Source organism: Vulpes vulpes, chromosome 3 (genome assembly GCF_048418805.1).
Source record: "Vulpes vulpes isolate BD-2025 chromosome 3, VulVul3, whole genome shotgun sequence".
In the NCBI taxonomy this organism is placed as follows: Eukaryota; Metazoa; Chordata; class Mammalia; order Carnivora; family Canidae; genus Vulpes; species Vulpes vulpes.
This window is the reverse complement of record NC_132782.1, coordinates 65,553,772-65,577,258: the sequence shown is the minus strand read 5'-3', so window position 1 is coordinate 65,577,258 and position 23,487 is coordinate 65,553,772. Positions and strand designations below refer to the sequence as shown.

General features: G+C 42.7%; 1 protein-coding gene across 1 annotated transcript in view; it reads right to left on the bottom strand.

The window, feature by feature from the left end:
- Positions 1–23,487, bottom strand: part of ADAMTS16 (ADAM metallopeptidase with thrombospondin type 1 motif 16) — a 149,485-nt gene that overhangs the window by 81,794 nt on the left and 44,204 nt on the right. The window contains exons 8-10 of the mRNA XM_072752679.1: positions 23,211–23,316; positions 15,494–15,631; positions 6,275–6,428 (exon numbers count right to left, since the gene is read on the bottom strand). Coding sequence (XP_072608780.1) covers positions 6,275–6,428; positions 15,494–15,631; positions 23,211–23,316 — 398 coding nt within the window. The remainder of the gene's footprint in view (positions 1–6,274; positions 6,429–15,493; positions 15,632–23,210; positions 23,317–23,487) is intronic.

Here is a 23,487-nt window from a genome sequence, read left to right as displayed (position 1 = left end):
GTTCAGCTCTCCAGGCAGAAACCAATCACAAAGAGTTAAAGGAGCCTTGAAATATCATATAATCCGTGTTAATGTTATTCAACATATAGAAAAGTATTTGAGACTTTGGCACCCTAGAGAAATAACTGACATTTAATAAAAATATGACACTCTACCCTGGAAAACAAATACAAATTCTAGTACCTCAAAGAATTAGATAATAAAATGGCCATGAAACAACCAAACAACTAAAAACCAGTTACACCCTCTTACTCTTATCATACTTTGACTAAACTGCTAACTTCTAGACAATAATACGCAATGATTGTATTAAATTAAACATTATTATTGTATGTCATTACATTCTTAATTAAATTTCAGGGTCCTCTTGGAACAAAGACCCTATTAAATCACATGTCTAGGGCCAAGGACCTGGAATGTAAGACATGCTGGGTGTGGGGGAAAGCTCCCAATTTCACATCAGTACCCAAGACACCAAGGTGATCAAATTTCAAAGTAATTCTGGCAGCCTGTATCTCAGACTGCAGGGTCAGGCCACCAAGTGCCGATGATATTGACGAAGCAGAACAGGGCACTGGATGAAGATGCAATGTTTGCAATAACTAATGGTTAGGAATAAAAAGCTGAAGCCCACACGGACAGCCCATGCTCGCTTTCATCTTTGCAGGTGAGGAATCTGATCTTTAATGAAGGTGCTCACCTGAGAGTCTATCCTATAATTCAAGAGCTATGTTCATGAAGACCCACTTCAGTCACACTGACTTGGTTGAATTAAGCATTACAACCGAACACCTCAAATAAAGCCAACATTTTCCGATGACTGTGTTGGGAGTTTATTGTGGGATTTCTCTACTGTGAGTGCAGCGCCACCGGATCCATTTCCTCAAACTGTCTGTATTACACTCTCCAAAAATACAAACTGCAAATGTCATTACAAATGAGGTTATAATGAGATCTGTAATTTATCACAATTATTTGTTTTTCAAGTAGTGGGGTGCTTTATCAGTAGTTCCAATGGTCACTTGACGAGGCATCAGAGGACAGAAGAAGCCAAGCTGTGGTCATACAGGTGTGTGAATTTATACACGTGAATGTAAACACACATTCGTCCAAGAGGCAGATGCATGTGCATTTGCATTGGCTATTAATTTTTCAAACTAAGCAGCAAATGGACTTGAAAGAGTCCTTTTCTTTTTTTGTTTGTTTTTTTTTTTGTATATTTTTTTATTGGAGTTCAATTGCCAACATATAGCATAACACCCAGTGCTCATCCCGTCAAGTTCCCCTCTCAGTGCCCGTCACCCAGTCACCCCAATCCCCCACCCACCTCCCCCTTCCACCACCCCTTGTTAGGTGTCTCTCATGTTCTGTCTCCCTCTCTGATATTTCCCAGTCATTTTTCTCTTCTTTCCCCTTTATTCCCTTCACTATTTTTTATATTCCCTAAATGAATGAGACTATATAATGTTTGTCTTTCTCCAATTGACTTACTTCACTCAGCATAATACCCTCCAGTTCCATCCACGTTGAAGCAAATGGTGGGTATTTGTCGTTTCTAAGACACGAAGAGATGGAAAAATATTCTATGCTCATGGATTGGAAGAATTAATATTGTGAAAATGTCAATGCTACCCAGGGCAATTTACACATTTAATGCAATCTCTATCAAAATACCATCGACTTTCTTCAGAGAGTTGGAACAAATAATCTTAAGATTTGTGTGGAATCAGAAAAGATCCCGAATACCCAGGGGAATTTTGAAAAAGAAAACCAGAGCCGGGGGCATCACAATGCCAGATTTCAGGTTGTACCACAAAGCTGTGATCATCAAGACAGTGTGGTACCGGCACAAAAACAGACACAGAGATCAATGGAACAGAATAGAGAATCCAGAAATGGGCCCTCAACTCTATGGGAAACTAATATTTGACAAAGCAGGAAAGACTATCCACTGGAAAAAGGACAGTCTCTTCAATAAAAGGTGCTGGGAAAATTGGACAGCCACATGCAGAAGAATGAAACTAGACCATTCTCTTATACCATACATAAAGATAAACTCAAAATGGATGAAAGATCTAAATGTGAGATAAGATTACATCAAAATCCTAGAGGAGAACTCAGGCAACACCCTTTTTGAACTTGGCCACAGCAACTTCTTGCAAGATACATCTATGAAGGCAAGGGAAACAAAAGCAAAAATGAACTATTAGGACTTAATCAGGATAAGAAGCTTTTGCACAGCAAAGGATACAGTCAACAAAACTAAAAGACAACCTACAGAATGGGAGAAGATATTTGCAAATGACACATCAGACAAAGGGTTAGTATCCAAGATCTATAAAGAACTTTTTAAACTCAACAGCAAAGAAAGAGTCCCTTTCTAAAATCACATTTGCCCATCTATCACCATGTTCAACAAACGTTAATAGAGGAGCCCTTCAGTGCTAACTGCTGGTTTAGGCACCAGGTAATTTGCTTGTTATTATTTATTTATCAAAGATTTTATCTATTTATTTGAGAGAGAGAGCACGAGCAAGGGGGGTGGTGGTAAAGGGAGAGACAGAGAAGCAGATTCCCCACTGAGAAGGAGTCCAATGCAAGGTTGGATCCCAGGACCTGATCATGACCTGAGCTGAAGGCAGATGCTAAACCAACTGAGCCACCCAGGTGCCCTGCTTGTTATTTATTAATTTAAATTTTCCATTAGTGAACTTCTGGATCTTTATACTTCAACTTAACAAAATAGACCTATTTTCATAAAATTTCAGAAGCCGTTTGTTGAAAAAAATAAATCTTATAACTGAAAATGTTCTGAGATGCTTTAATTCACATGGAAAATAATCTAACTGCCCCACCGTATCTAAATTTGAGATTCAGGACCCTAGAGATTCTGGCCACACAAATGGTATTTAACTTAGAAAACACATCAAGTTTACTTACGTTGAAGAACAATTAAAAAAAAAAAAAAAAGAACAATTTTACATCACAGGAAATGAGCTGACATAATTGATTTTAAGGGATGTACTTTTTTACTTTTTAACCTGAAAAGGTTTTTTCTACCGTCCATGATGAAGTAACTGGGACCAGGCTTACTTTTCCAAAGAAACACCACATAAAACTGGACAAAATATATGGGCCAGTCATTTTAGACTTTGCAATAGGCAGCATAGTACATGTCCCTTGAGAGAAGGGAGATTCGTAAGGTGAGTGCCACTTTCACTCCATCAATCTGCCTGGGAGCACTTTCCTGATACTGTTCAGAGAGGTGGATCCCAGGCAGACACCAACAGTCTTCCTGAGAGGAGGATGCAGAGATCAAACCTGGGGCCTGCAGAAGTAGCTGGGAATCTGTCAGAATCTGGGGCCAGAAAGGAAGAAGCCACCTTAAGTAGGGGGCCCCAGATGCCTGCCTGAGGATTTCCTGCAAGTTTTTCCTGATCTGTGGGGTGAATGGCTGATGCACCAGATGACACTACATGTGGCCTAGCATGTGGCAGCAGCTCTGGGCTGGCAGCTGAGCTGCTGGATGACAGAGGCCATGCAATGTTGGAAGACACCGGAGTTCTGGCCCACAGGCAATGGAGAGACCTCAGTAGGCATCCTGGGCCCTCCGTGGAGAGCCCAAAGTCCACACCCTGGGAAAACCCGAAAAAGAGGAGCCCTAAGGAAGAACCAGAGAAAGCCTCAAAGGGTGAAGGGATCACCTATTATAATAATATAATACAAATTCATATAACATTAAGTGATCTTGTACTATAATATGTTACAAATATACTTAAGGGTATAAAGGAAAAAGTGGACAGAATGAGAGAAAATACAGGAAATTTCAGTGGACAATAGAGACTATAAAGAACCAGATGGTATATCTGGAACAAACACTTAAAATCACCCAAATGTAGAGTTTGCTGAATTGTCTAAACAAATGATTAAGAATACCAGGAGATACAGCTGATGGTCAACTTTTTATCAGAGACAGCTGAGTGCAGAGGAAAATGGAATTATATCTTTAAAATGTCTACAGGAAAAAAAATAAAGAAAAAGCTGTTTAGGATTCTATATTCAGGAAAAATGATTCTTTAAAATGGAGGGTGGATTTAATGGCATTTTCAGATAAAGAAAACCTGACCTACTTTGTGCCTAGCAGGTGCAGGCTACTGGGAAGGCTAAAGAAAGATCTTCAGGCCAAAGCAAATGATGCAATTTGAAGCTGATCTGTAAGAAAGCATAAGTACTATGTAGTAAATCTGTGGGTGAATATAAAAAATGATGTTATTTTACTTAAAAGCAACTTCCTATGTTAAAACAAAAATTTTAACGTTGTGTCATGTGGCTTGTAACATGCACAAGGTGAAATACATGATGGCAACAGTACAGTGTGAGGGTCACATGGATTCACTTGTTGTAAGGATCTTGCATTTTACATAGAGTGGCGCAATGTTAATTCTACACTGACTGTAAATTAAAGATGCAGCTATAATCTCCGGAACAACCAGTAAAAGTCAGTATGAGAAAGTAGAGCTAAGATGCAAATTAAGGCAAAAAATAGAACTGTTAGAAGTTTAATCCAAAAGGAAATAGAGAAATAAAAAAGTGTGTCCCACAGGAGATGAAATTTAAAATCTATCAACACAATTCCCCACATTAACAAAAAAGAAAAACAGTATAACTACATCCCTAGATGCAGAAAAAACATTTCACAAGAGTCAATAAACTTTTGTGATAAATACTTTGAACAATCTAGGACCATAAAGGGAACTTCTTTAGTTTGATAAAGGGTAAGTATGTAAAACCAACAGCTAACATTACATGTTTTACTTTAAAAAAATTAATTTTAATTGCAATATAGTTAACAGGCAGTGTTCTATTAGTTTCAGATGCACAATACATTGATTCAACAAGTCTACACATGATTCAGCACTAGTCACGGTAAGTGTGCTCTAAATCCCCAACCCTTCACTCCCAATCCCCTCACCTGCCTCCCCTCTAGTAACCCTGTTTGTTCTCTGTAGTTGACTCTGTTTCTTGCTTTGTCTCTTTTTTCCTTTGTGTATTTTGTTTCTTAATTTCCACATGTGAGTGAAATCACGGGATACTCGTTTCTCTCTGACTTACTTCACTTAGCATAATACTCTCTACACGTACCACATTTAACTTCTCACTTCCTGTATTTTCCAAATGGAGCCAGGGTACCATGGATGATACAGTCCATGGTCAGAGAGTAAAATAATGTGGAAACCAGAAGTATACTGTAGAAAATCCCATTCTTGAAAAAAAAATTAGTGTTATGTTCCTTGTTCTTAACAAACAAGAGTAACACTCAAAAAATTCTTAGGGATTTCTCATCGAAAAGGCAACCTTAGGAATACATGCAGATGGCAACTGATTTATTGCTCTTGTTCCAAGCTGACATTGCCCAGCTGAGGAGATAAGGATCTGGTTCTGGCACATGGTTGTAATGGACCTTAGGGGAAGCTCTCCTTGAGTTTAGAAGAAGAGAGATTATCATGTTTGATTTAGATTGGGAATATTCCCAGTACATTATGAAATGTTGGAGGTTTCTAGAAGATCGTATTTTTTCTATTTTCCCGTTTGATTTCATTATAAACTAGAATAAAAGAAATCTCAAAAATTGTTACTTTCATTTAATTTATGGGTATCTTTCCTTGTGGTCTGGTACGGCAAGTTCCCAGATCCCAACCAGCCCGCCCAGCACAAGCGCACATCTCTGTGTCACACACAGAATTTATGTTAGGAAGCCACGCCAGTCCTGTCCCTGGGCTCAGTGCCGTAGATCACACCTTCTATGAGAAACTTCTCCAGAAATGCTGTATTTGGGAAATTTAGTCATCAGAAGCTCTAGATAGGCTGTGGCTCCAGAGTAAATTCTGCTTCTATCTGAGGAAGCTAAAGCAGGGCGCTAAGCAGGGTGGTACCATTTTCTTAACAGCATTTGAAAAAAATGCAGAGTTATTAATTTGCCAACTTACACCAACTAGGGATCATTGCTGAGCTCCCACATGATAAATCAGAAAGCAAGAGCTGACCTAACAGGCCAAGTCAGTTCTCCAATGAAAACCGATACCCACACCAGTATCTACCATCATCTTCTTTGCCAGTAGAACATGTGTTTCCTGTTATATAAGCCCAGCTCTAACATACAGGATTTGACATTTGGTAGGTACCCAATAAATGCAAAATACATCAATGTCCGTTACACCGAATAAAACGGTTCTGTGAATCATATTGCACTGAGCATTTGCCAATAATCACTTGCCTTTTTAAAATCCAGCATGCAGAGCTTGGCTTTCTCTCCAAACTGCCACTTGCACTGAGTGTTTGCATCATACAGCTCTCCGGGCAACTTCTCAGGGTACTTGTACTCCTTCATGGGCTTCGGCTGGTCCGCAAGGCACAGTGCCTGGGCGGTGCTGAAACGCAGAGGACATGGTGATTTCATGAGACTTATCAGGGATGCCCCCTCGGCTAGGCCTGGATGTTGTCCATATGTCCATGGCATGTGAAGAAGAGGAGGCATTCTTCCCCTGCGGTCCAATAGGACATTTATCTCGATTATATTTTCATACAGGGGCCACATGTCCTGACATCGCTCATAATGCACTTCACCTTTTCCAGGAAGGCAATTTGTTCTCCATTAGATTCCTCAAGCTTAACATGGGGAAATGTGAATAGCACAACCAGATGTGCAATGTGAGAAGCACCGACTGCGGACACCTTTTATGTATACTTCTTGCCGTAGAGGGTCAAAAGATGGAAACAGGCATTGTGGAAGACTCAAAGACTAGAATTTCCTTTCTTTCTTTTCCTCTCTCCGTCCTTCCTTCCCTTTCTTTCCCCCTTCCTCTGTCCTCTCTCCTCTCCCTCCTCTCCTTCCCTGGGGCAAGAGCCACCTGCACACCAGCTCACAGTCGCCAGAGGTTCCCCATGGAACTCAGCAACAATCTCTACAAGCAATGCTCTAGGCTCAGGCTAATTTCTGACTAAATCCCCACATCCAGAAGGAAATTAACTCTGCCTAAGTTCACTAGTAGTTGGCTAAAGACCAACTAATGATTCCTTCCTCCACAAACATGGTATTCCCTTCCCTAGCAGGGACAGGCATAGTTATATTTTTTTGCATTTGGAGGGAAGGCGAACAGTGTTTGCATGTAGCAACTGAATCTTACTTGCACATTTCAGTAAGCCAAAAAAATCCCCTCTGTGTTCACAATATATTGAATGATAGCAGACCTGCCCATGGATCCCTACACTTTTCTTTGTGAGGCTGCCCACCTTGACTAGGATCTTTTTGGCCTCAATCTCCATGGCCCAGTCTCAGATTTCCCTGCCCTGGAGCCCACTTGTGCATGACTTCAATTCATATTCACACATGAAACACGAGGGCTGTGCGGCACCAGCTATTGTGGATGAGACACAGTCCTACATACAAGGAGGTCAGAAACCTTTTCAGAGGGGCACCTGGGTGACTTAGTGGTTGAACTCCTGCCTTTGGCTCAGGTCATGATCCCAGGGTCCTGGGGTCGAGTCCTCCTGTGGGGAGCCTGCTTCTCCTTCTGCCTGTTTCTCTGCCTTTCTCTGTGTCTCTCTCATGAATAAATAAATAAAATCTTAAAAAAAAAAAAAAAGAAGAAGCCTTTTCAGAGCAAACTGAGAAGTATAGATTAAATCAAATAACAGCAAAGTGTTGAGAGCAGTGGCCAGCTCATTGTGAGCATTTAATAAATGACTTGTCTATCACTGCTACTATGATCCTAATGCAAAGGGATAGTTTTCCATAAAGAAAAAATGAATAAAAGCATCATTAACACTCCAAGACAAGAGTGATTTGGCAATCTTGGAATTCCATAGAACCCTCTCTGATGTTCCCTATTACGTCCCTGAGGCAACGTCAGGGTGGCAATATTATCCCTATCCCATGGACAGGAAACTAGGAAAAGTCAGCCAAACTGGCCCCAGCAAGAGGCTGAAAATTCAAATAGGTTCACAGGTTCAGGAATTTTTATAGTATGTGTAAATGTAAATGTATAAGCACATGGCATGAGGACAAGGTTCCCACCCGGCCAAGAAAAATGAAGTGTACAGGGCTGGAGCCTGGAAGAAGGGGCAGGAATACACATATCACTGCTGGGATGTGTAAGTTGGCTCCAGCTAGCCTCACCTCCGAAGGACTGCAACTCCCCAGGTGGATCTGACCCTCGTCCTTCGGGTTAGCCTCCTGCTTGAACATGTCTACTATCTCCCCCTCGGTCGCAGCAGGTCTCACAGCTAAGCACAGGGCCAATGGGGCAGGTGTGAGAAGACCCCGTGATGTGGGTGGAATGCAGAAAGGAAAAGCCACTGTGCAAACAATCCACCATAGTATCCACATGAACAAAACGTGTTTTGACTCTGTTGCATGCCGCAGACAGGAGTCAGTGGCCTGCATGTGATAAGCCAAACCATAATGCTTGTAGATCATGTGGGAGAATATATTTGTGACTCTGGGTAAGCAGAGCTTTTTTATTCCAGCAGCCCACAAAAAATACTAACCCTAAAGGAAATGTATGGATTAATTTGGACTCTGTTGCAAAAAGAAAAACTTCTGGGACGCCCGGGTGGCTCAGTGGTTAAGTGTCTGCCTTTAGCTCAGGTTGCAATCCTGCGGTCCTGGGATCGAGTCCTACATCGATCTCCCTGCAGGGAGCCTGCTTCTCTCTCTGCCTATGTCTCTGCCTCTCATGAATAAATAAATGAAATCTTTTAAGAAAACCTGTTAACCAAAAGTCACCATTAAATGAGTAAATACCAAGTCATAGAGTGACAGAAGATACTTACCTAATACATATTTTCCATAATGGACAAAGTGTTCAGAGTGTATAATGTGCTCCCATCAAGAGACAAGAAAAAATAAAGAAACTTAATTTTTAAAAATTCACAAGAGATTCGAGCAGGCACTTCACTAAAGATTATTCAAATGACCATTAAACATGTAAAAAGATACTCATTCTCTTTAGTGACCACTTTGCTCTGCCACTTATATACCAGCAAAATGGCTAAAATGGAAAAGACCAACAAGACCAAGTGTTGGCAAGGGTTCAGGGCCATGTGAATGCTCATAACTGTGGACATGTGACTTTGCACAACCCTGTAGGGAAGTTGTTGGGTGTTGTCTCCTAACACTGCAGACTGCATATTTACAACCCTAAAGTTCCAGTCCTACATATGATCATATATATATATATATATATATATATATATACACACACACACACACACATATACACACACATATATGTATATATAATATTAAATTTTATTTATATATTTTATATATACATATATACATATGTATATATAATATTAAAATTTATTATTAAATAAATTTTTGTTTAATTATTATTAAAAAATGATATTAAATAATGCTATTTTTTATGCAGCAACAAGGATGAATCTCATAATCATGATGTTTAGCCAAAGACTCCAGATACAGAATAGTAGGTAACTCATGATTCCATTCATAGAAAGTTCAGAAACAGGCAAAACTAACCTATGGTGTCCTGCATCAGTAGAATGGTCATCTCTGGGGAGGAGGGAAATGATGATGAGAGTGAGCACCCCAGAGGGTGATCACTGTGCTCTGTAACTTTTTATACAGGTTGGTTAACACATCTATCACCTCACATACTTGGATTTGCGAGTGTTGTATCATGAGAACTTTTTTTTTTAAGTAGGCTCCACACTTGGTATGGAGCCCAATGTGAGGCTCAAACTCATGACCCTGAGATCAAGACCTGAGCTGAGATGAAAAGTTGGACACTTAACTGACTGAACCACCCAGGCGCTCCAAGAGAACTTTTAAGATCTACTCTCCTAGCAGCTTTCAAACATAGAATACAGGGCTGTTCACCAGTCACCATGCTGTGTATGAGAGCCCCCAGAACCCATTCATCTTAGAACTGCTAGTTCTTCTGGGAAGAAGTTACACTACAATGCACTGTGTGAGTTCATTCACTGAGCTGCATCCTTTTCCTGCTCTAACTGACCAGCCATAACACGTGAGAGAGCTTGAGAGATCTGACAGTTGTCTCCCCTCCTTGCCCAAGTCAGGAACAGGGGCCCTCGGAACAGATTATGTGACTTGCCAAGGTCAAGGCCTTCCCAGACATGAATGATAAAGACACGATCAGCATGTCAGCTCTGATTTCGTGGGCTGCTCTTTCCACCACAGGGCAGAGCCCGTTCTCCAATCTCACTGCAGAAACCACGGACAGCTGTGGCTTGGTTTTTCTCATGATGAACACTGTACAGCAGGGCAAGATATGAAGTGAAATGTGTTCTTTCCATTACACCCCAAAACATGCTTAATGGGCTCTTGGGTCAAATCAAATTTTCTCATTGACAAAGGTGGTATGGGGCACAGCAGGGGATCCACGCACCCCTCAAGCTCCTGGTTGCCAGCAAGGGCCCTTTACGTCATGGACTGAAAATAGGATCATGGGGTCAGAGGGGAGGCATGTTCACTAATGTGTAGTACATGATTCAAATTTTTAAAAAGTAAATTGAAGATGAGTCCCTGCTGTTCATGTTATTGCATTAAAATAATGAGCTAAAATTTCCCTCGTCCTCGGCCTCCTGGACACAGACATGAGTAAAGAGATGAGGTCTGTGTCTGTTCCTAGGAAATGACACATGACTTCACTGACTAGGTTGATAATTTACTCCAAACATGTATCTATCCTTCTTGACTACCAACTGTGGAGAAAGTTGTGCTGACAACTTTGGACCAGTTGACTTCCTTTTTTTTTTTTTTTCTATATTTTTTTCCACGTACCAAATGCTAATAAAGGAAAGTGGACTCATCTTTAAAAGTTAGCCACTTATCCTTACTCATTGTTGGGATCATATCCAAAGAGCCACCTAATTGGTAGAGAACATAACGGGATTGTGATTACTTGGAAAGCAGGAAGTCAGCAAACATGTCAAAGAAGATAGTCTCTGATTCATTAAACCAATGAGACATCACTGCTAACACAGTGTAGACATGTCCGATTCACAACTGGTCATCCCAAGAAAAAGAAAGCTTGAGTGAATTTGACAACAGGAGGCTCTCTTGGAAAATTTACTCTTTCAAGAAAACAAATTTGAGCATGTATAATCCTGCATATCTGTTTATAATCATGTGGCCCAGCAAAATTGGCAAAGTTCTTGAAAATAAAAGTTTATTACTGAATCGCCACACAAGGGTTTTACGGACTGACACAAAAACAAATGAGCACACTTGAGCAGACATCGAACCGTCCTGGGATCCCAGAGCAAACATGTCTTTGAACCACACTCTTGGCAACCCCTGCTGGGACCACAGTCTGATTTGAAGATCACAGCCCATATCTAATGTCATCAAAACAAGTGTTCTCTAAGCATATAACTATTCTCTTTCCATGAGTTCTCCTATAGTTCTTGGCAGCTTAAAAACCTTATCTGGATTCTTTCATGATGCTGATTCTAACTGTACACCCAAACCTCGCATCCTGTGCTTTCCAGGCTGTCTGGGTACATTTCAAAAAAAATTAACAGTGATTCTTTTCATCAAAACCACAGAGATGAAAAAGCTGTCAAAATTTTGAAAAATAATCTAGAAAAGTATAGAAAGGATCTGTGATATAGAAAACTCCAATGGGAACTTATATTTATGCTCTTTTTTTTTTTATTACAGAAAGCAGAATTCTTCATTCTCGTGCGTGCGCGCACACACACACACCCCAAAGAAATCTGAACAGCTGCAAGAATCAGCTACAAACAACGCTAACAATGCCCAACTTGACTCCATAAGAACCCAGCACAGGGTACAGCAAATGTTGAAAGGACCTGGATGTGTCATGTCACTTGTAAAATGATGCTAACACTGTCTTTTCTGGTAATAGAAGTAATAGAAAAACAATCAAGCCTATGTTACTAGAATAAAGATTTATATTACCAAGAGACAGATATTATCCACAAAACTCTCACTCTTCTTGGGAGGCATAAATAAAATATGGAAGACAGCCATCTTTCCCTTAGGCGGTAAAATATCTTGACTGATGTGAAGTCTCATCATAAGAACACGAGGAAAGACCTCAAGCTGAAGTTGAGTGGTCAGGAGGCTGGTTCAGAAGACTTGCTACAAGGCCATCTGGAGGACTGAGGGGACAGGCAGCGAGGAAGGGAAACAAGCCCTGAGCTTGAGGCTCCACGTGGGTGCAGGGAGTGGTCTGTGATAATGAACAAACGGGCGTATAACCAACCCACATGACCCTGTCCCGAGGTGTTCTAGAGACAAGACGATGTAATTTGTGCAACAGAAAAAAAAAAAGGGAAGAAGAGGTTTTATTGAAAAAATAATAAAGAAAGAGAAAAAGGGAGGGAAAAAAGAAAGAAAACCTAAAACCCAAGGTGAGGAGCTCAGTAGAGGCCAGTGGAAGCCTGCATGGCGTCTATAGGGTACAGTAGGAGGGGGATCACTTTTGCCACTAATTCCTAGCTTGGAAGAACTAGTTCTGGGCTTTTACTGTAGGAACGTGCACCGGTTGTGAAGACTTTGAAGGTAGATATCTGGCAGCTAAGCTGGTGGCTCCTGGGGGCTGCCAATCTGTTTCTCCTCCACCAGTTCTGGTCTAGCCAGTGTGGGTCATGCACCCTGCGGCCACACCTCTGCGCCATGTTCCCTGTTCAGTGGCTGGCATCATGTTGGGGCAAAAACAGGAGAGGTAGAGGCATATGTCCTGGTGTCTGGGACTGTCCCAGGATGGACTCCCCCTAGCGTGGGCTCCAGAGGAGGGTAGAAGGGGGGAGCCATCAGGCGACGTGGGTTAGTGTGCCCACCATAACCACTGAGGTATTTTCTACCAATGTTTTTATTTTGTGTGACTATCAGTACTTACAAGCACTCACTCTATGACACATAATTTGTTACAAATATGTGAAATATATTTTATATAGCAGATGCATAAAAAGTATTCTGTAAATATAAAGGATGTGTATAAAATATATAGAGACGTCTATCACTGCAGGCACTTGGATAGACCTACAGTTCTGTGTGTGTGTGTATATATATATATATATATATATATATATATAGACACAGTTTCATTTCTTTTAAAGAATTCTGTGCTGGCAAAAGCCTCACTTTCCTTGAAATATTGGTATTTGCCCTATTTTGTGTTACTATGAATAGATTTGATCTCCTTTCTTGCTTTGCTTCCTAGAAAGACCTCTGCCCAATTTCAAGCTTCAAATACACAGCCAAAGTCTGTATTTTAAGATTGATATAATTCTGTTTTTGTCTGTTTTTCATTTTTTTATTTTCATTTGCTCTTCCTGTTCATCTGTCAGTTCTAATTTTGTTTAAGATTTTATTTATTTATTCATGAGAGACACAGAGAGAGAGGCAGAGACACAGGCGAAGGGAGAAGCAGGCTCCATGCAGGGAGCCTGATGTAGGACTCAATCTCAGGACCCCAGGATCACAACCTGAGCCGAAAGCAGACGCTCAACCACTGAGCCACCCAGGTGTCCCCACCCCCACTTTTTTTTAAGAGAGAGAGCGTGCATGAGTGCAGATGGGCAGGGGGAGAGAGAGAAACCCAAGCAGGCTCCACATCCAGTGCAGAGCCCAATATGGGGCTCAATCCCAGGACCCTGAGATCATGACCTGAGCCAAAATCAAGAGTCAGATGCTTAACTGACTGAGCCACCCAGGTGCCTCTAAAGACTTTTTTTGTATGTTTTTCTTGTCATAATCTGCTCCAAGTTCTTAAAGTAAGGTGATTTGGTTTGTTAGCTTTGTCCAAGCACATATCACCGACACAAGAGTGCTAACTCTCAAATCTTCCTTGATGAATCTCAGAAATATGAACCCATTTAATGGAGAACTAACCCGGCGGCCCCTTTCCTGCCAGCACTGACGCATTTGGGGAATAAGGAAGCACATGCTTTGTGTCTCCTTGACAAGAATCAGTGGATTATTGAGAGTCGGTGTGTTCGTCAGAGAGGGAGCACAAGCCTTCTGTGTGTCTGGCAAACTACATTTCTGTACAACAAATACGCATGTCCTCCCTGCTGAGCAAAAGCAGGTCTCCTTCCCAGGGCCAGGGCAACAGTAATGTTCCTGAAATGACAAAGGTGGAAAGGGGTGTGTCTGCCAGGAGGAACAGAATCCTGGGACTGCAGTGGGTTGCAGGTGCCACTGCTGGGGCCCCAGAGAGCCCACTCAGAAGGGATGAGAAGGAGGGAATGCTGGGAGCCTAAGCTGCTTCTCAGAGGAGGTCACCTTCCCAGAGTTAAAAGCTACTTTCCACATGAACAAAGACAGTCTCCCATCTTTTTCATATTCAAACAAGTCAGTGTGTTAAGATAACAAAAGTAGAGGCTCTGATTTCAACAGAAGGGCTATTGCTGGGCTGTTTGCATCCAGGCTTCCTGGGAGCAGAGGGGGAGAGGCCAGGGCCAGGGGCCAGGATGCCCACACCGGAATCTGGGTTCCGTTTCCCCCGTGGCAGGAGCTGGGGCCACCGATGGGCACACATGTGCCTCTGTCTCTCCCCTCCGGAGCACACGGGCAGACGACATTCCTGACCCAGCCCCTTGCAATGTGGGCCGTCAGCTGCGTCCTTGCTGCCAGGAACACAGCCCTGTCCTGCACGCCCTCCTGGGCCCCCTCCTGCCCTGGGAACTGCGGGCTGCTGTGCACAACTAACTCCTATAAGAAGCAGCAGCTGCAGGATGGGAGGACCCCAGCTCTGCGTGACCACACGCAGCAGACTTGTTGACCTGTGCAGGAAGATGGTGCGAGTCAGAAATAAGGCTGAAACCAAACTCCAAACTCAACGTCCTGGAGATTTGGGGGACAATCAGCCTTACTAGCAGATCTAAGGCTGCTTCTTAAAGTCCCTTCTTTCTCTAAAAGTTTTAAAATCTCTTGACTATCTTTTTCAGGAGGTCAAAGTATAGACTATGCTTGTGCTATCATAAAAGTTTCCAAAAATAATTATTAAAATTGAGAGATTTTAGAGCCAGGCTAAGGTTTCTTCTTCTTATAAGGAATGCAGTTTGTGGAACAGCAAACACCCCCTCCCCGCAAAAAAATCCCCAAAAGTTACATGTGCTTTTTTCCCACTCTGTGCATGGCAGGTCTTCCAATCCATGAATAAAAAATGTTTAGTTACAGAAGTGAGAATTTAAAACAACTCAGCATTAGTGACAAATACTTTGATTTGGTAAGTATCTTGGGTTTCCTTTGAGTCTAAAGGTCAAATGATGTTGGCTCAAGCCTGCAGGACTTGGCGCTCGAAGGAAATGTTTGGCAAACTTCTTGGCCAAATGAATGTCTCAAGGCACCTTCGAATGGGAACCATCTTGGGAAGTCACAGCCACGCCTGGGCTGCTTGGATAGAATCAGGCTGATCAGGGAGGGAGCTATAAGGGCGCTAAGGGACATACAACCAGCTCCAGGAATTCATACCTTAGAAATTTGTGCAGGTACTGGCGGCTGCAGGGTGACCAGGAGAAGACCCCGTTGCGTCCTGCCAATGTAGGGGACATGATGTTGCCCTCAGACTTTTTGCACATGTTCCCTTCTCCATCATGGACCATGCCAAAGCTACAAGAGAAAGAAATGATTCTTTCAAAACAAAGAACAGCATCAATGACCTAATATATTCTAGCAAACACACATGCCAATGCTGTGGACTCCTCCCTTCTGTGTGCCAGACAGGCAGAAATAAAATGTCTGTACAGCCAAATGGTGGACAGTATCCTCGTGCTCATGGACCTTTCCTGAAGAGCTACCATTTGGTCAGTTGCTTGAAAGAGCACACCAACAGAAAATGGAGCACACATCCAGATGTCTGCTAAAGACAGATGTTTTAATTATTTTTTAAAAAAATTTCAAGTGGGGTGTGGAGGGCAGGTCACTTGATCTTGATAACGCTGACAGTGTTCTGTAGTGCTTCATCTCTCTACACTCTTTTCTGCTCACGAGGAATTTTCAGAACTTCCAGGTGTTTGTCAGAAACACAAATGTGGGTTCCCCAGGTGACTTGGATGCCTCCTATAACTGGAGAGCTGACTTCCTCTTGCAGGTCCCCTGCGATGCTGACACTTTGTCCCTAATCCCGCCAGGGGCCACTCCACCTCAAGCCAGGTCTGCACTGCTGGGACAGTCACAGCTGGAACGCATTCCTTGCGTCCCTTTGGAAGAAGTAGCTCCATGGGGTGCTCTGGCTGCCTTTATGTGCGGGAATTGCTTAAAGGTACACCTGTTGCTCCTCCCTAAAAATCAGACCATCTGGGACTCAAGCTACATTGGCTCTTAGAGTCCTTAACAGGATCCTTTACAGATGGGCTAATTCCACAATGTCAACTGGCACCCCATCACTGTCACTTGAGAAAGCTCTAGCCCTATGCCTATGAGAATGCCATTCACTAAGTCATTACATCTCTCCACCAAATCAGCTTCTTAACTGCCTAGAGCTTTGGCCTGTAGGGGCGTCTCAGGTTGCCATCTTCATCTACCCTAGAAAAGCACAACTAACTGCCTCAGGGAGAAAGCCTGGGGGATTTGAGAGCTCTATATGACCCTGAAGACTTCCCATTAAGGCAAATATATTCTTAGAGAGTCAAGTCATTGCTGGCCATTAATGCCTAGTACCTGCCAAATCACTGTATGGATTCTTAGATAATGGGGTTCCACATGAGTGGGGTACAGGGCAAAGGGGAAGGCCAGGGGCAAAGCAATGAAGGGCAAGATGGGTACTGGGCTTGAGGACATTCTTCCACCAAGAATCCCATGACAAGAGGAGGCAGGGACAGAAGACTCTAGGCACCAGGGAAACGGGCTCCAACAGTGGGCCAGGGAATCTGCACTTGCTACTGAGGCTAAAGACCCAGTTTCCCACTTAATGGCTTGCTAATAGAGATTTAATAGTATCAGCAAAAATAACAGCTAACACTTGTAAGCACTCACTAGTTTTCAAGCCAGATATTAACCACATTGTTTGTATTTTCTAACTTGAACCTCCTGAAAAAGCCTATAAAGTACATAGAATATCGTGTCACCAAGAATGAGGACTGGAGGGGCCTGTGCCCACCATCTCAGAGTCAGAACTGGGACCTGACGCTCCGACAACAGAGCCCAGGCGGGACCCGGGCAAGAGCGTAACACGAGCACGATTGAAGGGCGTATCCAAGGAAATCTGGCGTGCAAACATTGTTGAATTTCTGCAAAATTCCTGCTCAGTACCAAGGGTGATGCAGATGGAGTCATTTCAGCCTCCACCCATCCTCTGAAGTTCTATTAAAAGCAATCAATCAAGGCCAGGGTAACCATATAGCAGAGGAAATGTGTCATGGCTACGAAAGGGATTCAGCCTGTAATCACATATGGGTGGCTGCCTTGGGGAGGAAGTTAGGAAAACGAATAACCAGGGTACCCTCCTCTAGGTGGCCCTTGACCTATGAAGATGTGTTTTGGGGTACCCGAGATAAATTTGCTACCACTCTGCCTACATTTCTAAGGAAATGAGAGCCACAACAGCCCTGGTCCGGCGACATGTGGGTCTTAAACTTTTCAATCTAAGGTATTTTCAGTGATTCTTTTTAGAATTGATTCTCAAACTCTGCTGTGTGTCAAAATACCTGAGAAATGCAGCGCATAGTGTGGTACCTCAGAGCCCTTCCTGGTAGATTTTTTTATTTAGTAGCTTGGGAGTTAGGCTCTGGTATTTGGGTGTATTCTAATGCGGTAAGGTAATCCTGATGATGCCCACCCAAATCTCAGCATGACTACTGACACAAAGACAACTTTGTGAGTTGTCTTTCCAAGAAGTACGATGCCCATATATTGTACTGTGATGGATGCCAGTACATTAGCATGAAAAGTACCACACAGTGATCACATTTGATAGCAACATTAATAAAGTCATGGAAGGATGAACAGAACATATTTTGAAGATAAGGCTGGCATTTGGCAACCAAGAAATATAATAACTATTCAAGTTATTCATACCATTTTCTTTGCTTCCGTGAACCATAGTATTTTATTCAAAGTTTTTATCACCCCATATATTGTAACAGTATATACTGTTTTCTTTCCCATCTACTAGCTTTTAAGTTTCTAGAGGACAGAGGTTCTTCTTATCCATGCTCAGCCCCAGGCCAGTACACTCACTAGCCCATTACAGGTTCTCCACCGATGTTTGTTGCATAAATAAGACCAACCTTTCACTATAACACCCACTCAAATACCCAAGTGTAAACATAATTTCAGATTAAACTGGACTTGAGAATTATATTCAGAGTGCAATGCTTTTAATGTCTCTATAGAATGTTTTGAGTGATTCAATTGCAGCAGCAAATATTCCCTTATTACTAATGAGATACCTGAAATGATGAATGGCCACATCTTGTTAGAGGTTGTATCAACTATCTCAGACTATTCAGACAGCAGTAGTTAAGGAAACAAGAAACTCTTTGAAGTAACCATGTCATCCGGATGGTTAAATCACACCCTTGGTGCCATGACACTGCCGTAAGTGGACCTAGGTATCGGAACTCTGATGTGGACTTTCCAAGAAGCACACCCCCTCAACCCCCACCCTTGAGAGGGAAGAAGCTGATGTGGACACAGCATCAGGCAGGTCTCGGGGGCTGGGGCAGGTCAAGCAACCAGAAAAGGGGAGGCTGAGCAGCTGGGGGCCTCAATCAGGGTCTTACCTCTGTCATTCACAAGCAATTGGATTTGAGGCAATTTACTTAGGTCACCAGGCCTCAGTTTCCTTATCTATATAATAAAACCTTGCTCTAAAATTGCACAGAAGACCTGGCACTATGCATATTGCAAAGGAAAATCCTTAACTTCTATCCATTTCCTGATTCAAATGTGATCTTGCTCATTTTACTCACTACCCACATGTTACTTGTATACATACGTATGGTGTGTATGTGTGTGTGTGTGTGTGTGTGTGTGTGCAGCCAAAAGTCAATAGGTGTCAAATACTTTTTGGATTCAGGAACAAAAAGTCTTAGGAGGTACAAAAAATAAAATTTGTAAGGAATGACCCACAACCTGCTGGGCTCACTAGAGGGCAATCTTACAATCTCTGGCCAGATCATCTTTATGATATTCTATAAGCCTTCAGAATCACTGGTGCCTCCCTGACCTAGCTGTAGGGACTCAGGTTGAGTCAGGTTGATGACACAGCACAGCCACAACTCGGGGAGGTTTACATCTCACCATCAAATGTGTGAAAGGGCATCTAACCTCACCAGCCAAGCCTGCTTGAGCTAACTGTATTAGCAAGCCAATTCTGCTTCTTTCGGGACTTCCCTGGTCCTCCCTTATGTGGCCTCTTGCAATGCCTACAGCCTGCATGGCCCGATCTTTGCACACCATATCTATTTTGTCTTTCTGTTAAGACTCTTGGAGGGGATGAATCACTAGTCTTTTCATAGAACCCCACACAATGTTTTGCTGGCAGGATGGAAATTGTACCCAGTGAATGGGGCCAATATATGCGGGAGAAGACAGGTGGCAGAATGATTGGTCCTGAATACTCCTAAGCACAGCAAATATGTTTTAATATTGTCTTGATAGTCTGAAACGATAATGCAAGTTAAGCATTTAAGCCTGTGTTGTATGCTACGAATGCTCAGCTCAACCAATACACCTTAAATTGCTCTTGCAAACACATGCAGAGGATCTCAGACTCTCTTGGTTTTGCAGATGGAAGCCTAGGCAAGAGAAGAAAAGGCAACATGCACTGGTGGCTGCCGAGCTGCAGGAGAACCATGTGGATCCAGAATCCCAGGCTTAAGGTCCTACTCCTCGATTGCATGACTTCCTTAGTACACAGGGATTTCCAAATGGACTCATGCCATTCAGGTGACTTGTCCTCCAAAACCTGTAGCTCTGAGCTCAATGTGTCTATGCTGATTTTCAACACTTGCATCTAGCAACCTGCACATCCTATGCAAAGTAATTGAACATGCCAGGATGCTTATGCTACACCACTGGTTTAGGAACGATCACGACTCAATCCCACATCCTAAAGGAGAACACACATCCTCACTGCTGGCTCCATCTCCCTTCCTTTCCCAACACAAATCCAAACACTGGTTCTTAGTGATTCCCATATGGAAGTCAGATTTCTTAGTGAAACCACAAGATGCCCTGACATTAAAATAACTGGACTTAGTAGAAGAAATTGGCTGGACATCCACAGAGATCTTTCTTTGAGTCAAAGGTTAGAAAACCTCTGGCTGAAAAGCCTGGAGTAAAAGTACAACTCCAACTTCAGTAATATCCTCTGAATGTAAACAAACCCGAAGAAGTAAAATTAACCTGTAAGACAGGATGTTTTATAAAGTCCTAAGAGATGTAAGATTACTTATTAATTCTTAAGGTGCAGAACTCAAAAAATAGACTCCCCTTGGAGTTCGTTGACAGACATACTGTTGATGTTATGATGCTTGATCCAAGCACCAAAGCTACAACTCTTCTGCAAGACCTTCTGCACACCTATCCAGTTTGTTCATTTTCAATTCAATGCAACAAAAACCCATGGGGTTAGATCACTGAGTCTTGCATGCTTCTCCCATTTGATATAGTTGTCATGGCAAACGACTCCATTCATCCATCTGCTCTTCCCTGACTCACTCTGTCTGTTCCATTCATTCACATTTGCTGAACGCTTGGCATAGTCTACCTGCCAGACTGGTGGAGCGGAGACAGGAGTGTCCCCAGTGGTATCCCTGGCTTGAGCTGCATGTGAAATTGCTCTGCAAATCTCACAAAAAGTGTTCCACGAACAGCAGGTGATACTATTAGTACTGCCGTTATTACTAGTAGTACTATTGTCACTCATTTCGCCATTTGGCACATGCAACTCATTTGCACATCTACAAGAACTTCCTATTTCCTCAATATGATTGGAAGTGACTTCACTGGCGAAATGAAATGGTCAGAGTTCCCAGTTCCTGTCTCTTGCATCTTGTCTTCTAAATGTCAGGTGTGCTCAAGAAGGACCTGATAATTTTCTGGAGATTAAGTCTAGAGGAGCGGGGGTGGGGGAACTCCCCTTCATCCAAACCTACAGCCCATTTCCTTGCTCCCACCCATCATCCCACTTGTAATAAAAACACTTTCATCTTGAGGTGCCTCGGTGGCTCAGTGGTTGAGCGTATGCCTTTGGCTCAGGCCATGGTCTTGGGATCGAGTCCAGCATTGGGCTCCCCGCAGGGAGCCTGCTTCTCCCTCTGCTGGTGTCTCTACTTCTCTCTCTCTGTCTCTCATGAATAAATAAATAAAATATTTAAAAAACCCAAAAAACAAAATACACATTTATCTTGTTTGGAAGAAAGAGTTTCTCCATCTAGATCCAGTCCTGGTGATGAAAAGGAATATTAATTGACTGCTTTGAAAAAATAAAAAAAAGACACTGATTCTTGCTGACACTGAAGACCAGTCTCCGATGGATTCAGTTTAACTTTGGTTAGACCTGCCACCTGCAGCTGTGTGCATGGCCAGTCCTGCGCTTCATCTGCTCCCTTAATACTGAGCGGCTCAGCCTTTGTGACTTAAACATTTCTTACCTGGATTGTTTAATTAGATTCAGGTATGGTTCAGGGGACAGCAGGAGCCTCGTGTCGTTAACTTAATGAGAGTTTTTGAAGTTTTAACTCTAGCAGCCTATTAGAAATACAATTATGATTTAACTGGAAGCTTCATAAAGTGTAGGGGAAATTTTCTAGGCACTGAAAAAGTCAATCATTACCTCTAATGATGAAAGGATCAGAAGCAGAGTATAAGCTTCATTTTCAGGTCATCAGTTCACACAGTCAAGGCCTCCATGGGATTGCACTACAGGCAGGTGCGGATGTATGCACAGAAGCACACAGACATGTGTGCGTGTACCCACAGATGTTGTGAACAGGTACAGAGAACAGGCATAGCCTCAGTCCATTTATACCCAGGGATGGAGAGGTCGGTTCTGCAAAAACTGAATCATGAACACTGCCTTTTGCAGATTTTGTGATTTGTAAGTAAAATCAGGGTGAAAGTAAAAAGCAGAAAAGCCTGGTTGTGCATTTTCTGGAAGAAACTTCAAGCAGAACTGCAGTGTAGCAGGAAGACACCTGCGCTCCCACTGCTGGAGCTCACGCTGATTACACAAGTACAGGAAACAGAGGGTGGGCCTCTGGAAGGCAAAAACTCTAACAGAGATGCCTTGACCCAAGGCAGCTTATAGAATGATTGGCCCAGGAAATCTCATTTAAGAATGATAGTTCCTGTAAGTAATTGACAGAAAGTTTTAATTCTATAGAAACGAATGTAAAATTTTCATGTTAAAGATGCCACCAATGACAGGCCACCTGTCGCTGAGCCCTGCCAGTCCAGCGCTGACATCAACCTGTGCCAAACCCAGGCCCACGTGCACCCTGACTTCCTCCATTTCGAAGCTGACCATGCTGGGCATATGGAAATTTGGGCAGCAGACCAGTTCTTACCAGGCCCAGCCTCTCGTCTAACCTGCATCCCCCAAACTCTGCTTGGCACATCAGTAAAAAAATATGTGCCTAGAAATTATATGCAAAACTCCAGGGTAACTGGTCGACAACAGGAGGCCTCCTTGTCACTGTCGTCCCCCATAGGAACTAACCATGGAATGAGGTCAGCACACAGGACCAAAGTGCAAAACAGGACAAAAGAGCAGAGGCTGAGACAACTGAATGCAATCGTACACGCATGTGTGAGCCGGGAAGTGAAGGGAGAGCAGAGGGCAAGAAAGTGTAGATGTGGAACTCTCCATGGCTTTAGACTATGCATGGTTGGGCACTAAAATAAAAACATAAGAAGGGGAGCCCTGGGTGGCTCAGTTGGTTAAGCATCTGATTCCTGGCCTCAGCTCAGGTCTTGATCTCATGGTTGTGAGTTCAATCGCCATGTTGGGCTCTATGATGGGCATGTAGCCTGCTTTAAAAAAAAATAAAAATCAACCAACCAAACAAACAAACAAAAACATAAGAAGTACTTAAAGGATCCATGTCCTACTTGTTGGTGACATTCTCCTTGTATAAATGGGATGCCTCTTACAGACTTGACCTAATAAATCAGTATTTCTATGGCAATCATCCAGTAGGGAAAGCACCCCAGAATCCACCCTCCCATGGAGTGCACTCACTTGTGTCCAGACTCGTGGGCAATGGTGAAGGCCAGTCCAAGACCTGTATCTTCATTAATCGTGCAGCTGCGATATTTACTACACATTCCACTTATGGGCGCAAATCCTACAGGGCACAGAGACCAAAAGAATATACAGCCGTGTTGTTGCAATAGAATAAAGATGGTGTATTATATATGCCTGTTTATCCTCCATCCTTTAGAGAGGTGTGTTTCTTAGCTTCACCGAGTGAAATCTGAATGGAAACTATCAGACAAGCACATAAAGGGCTCTTTGC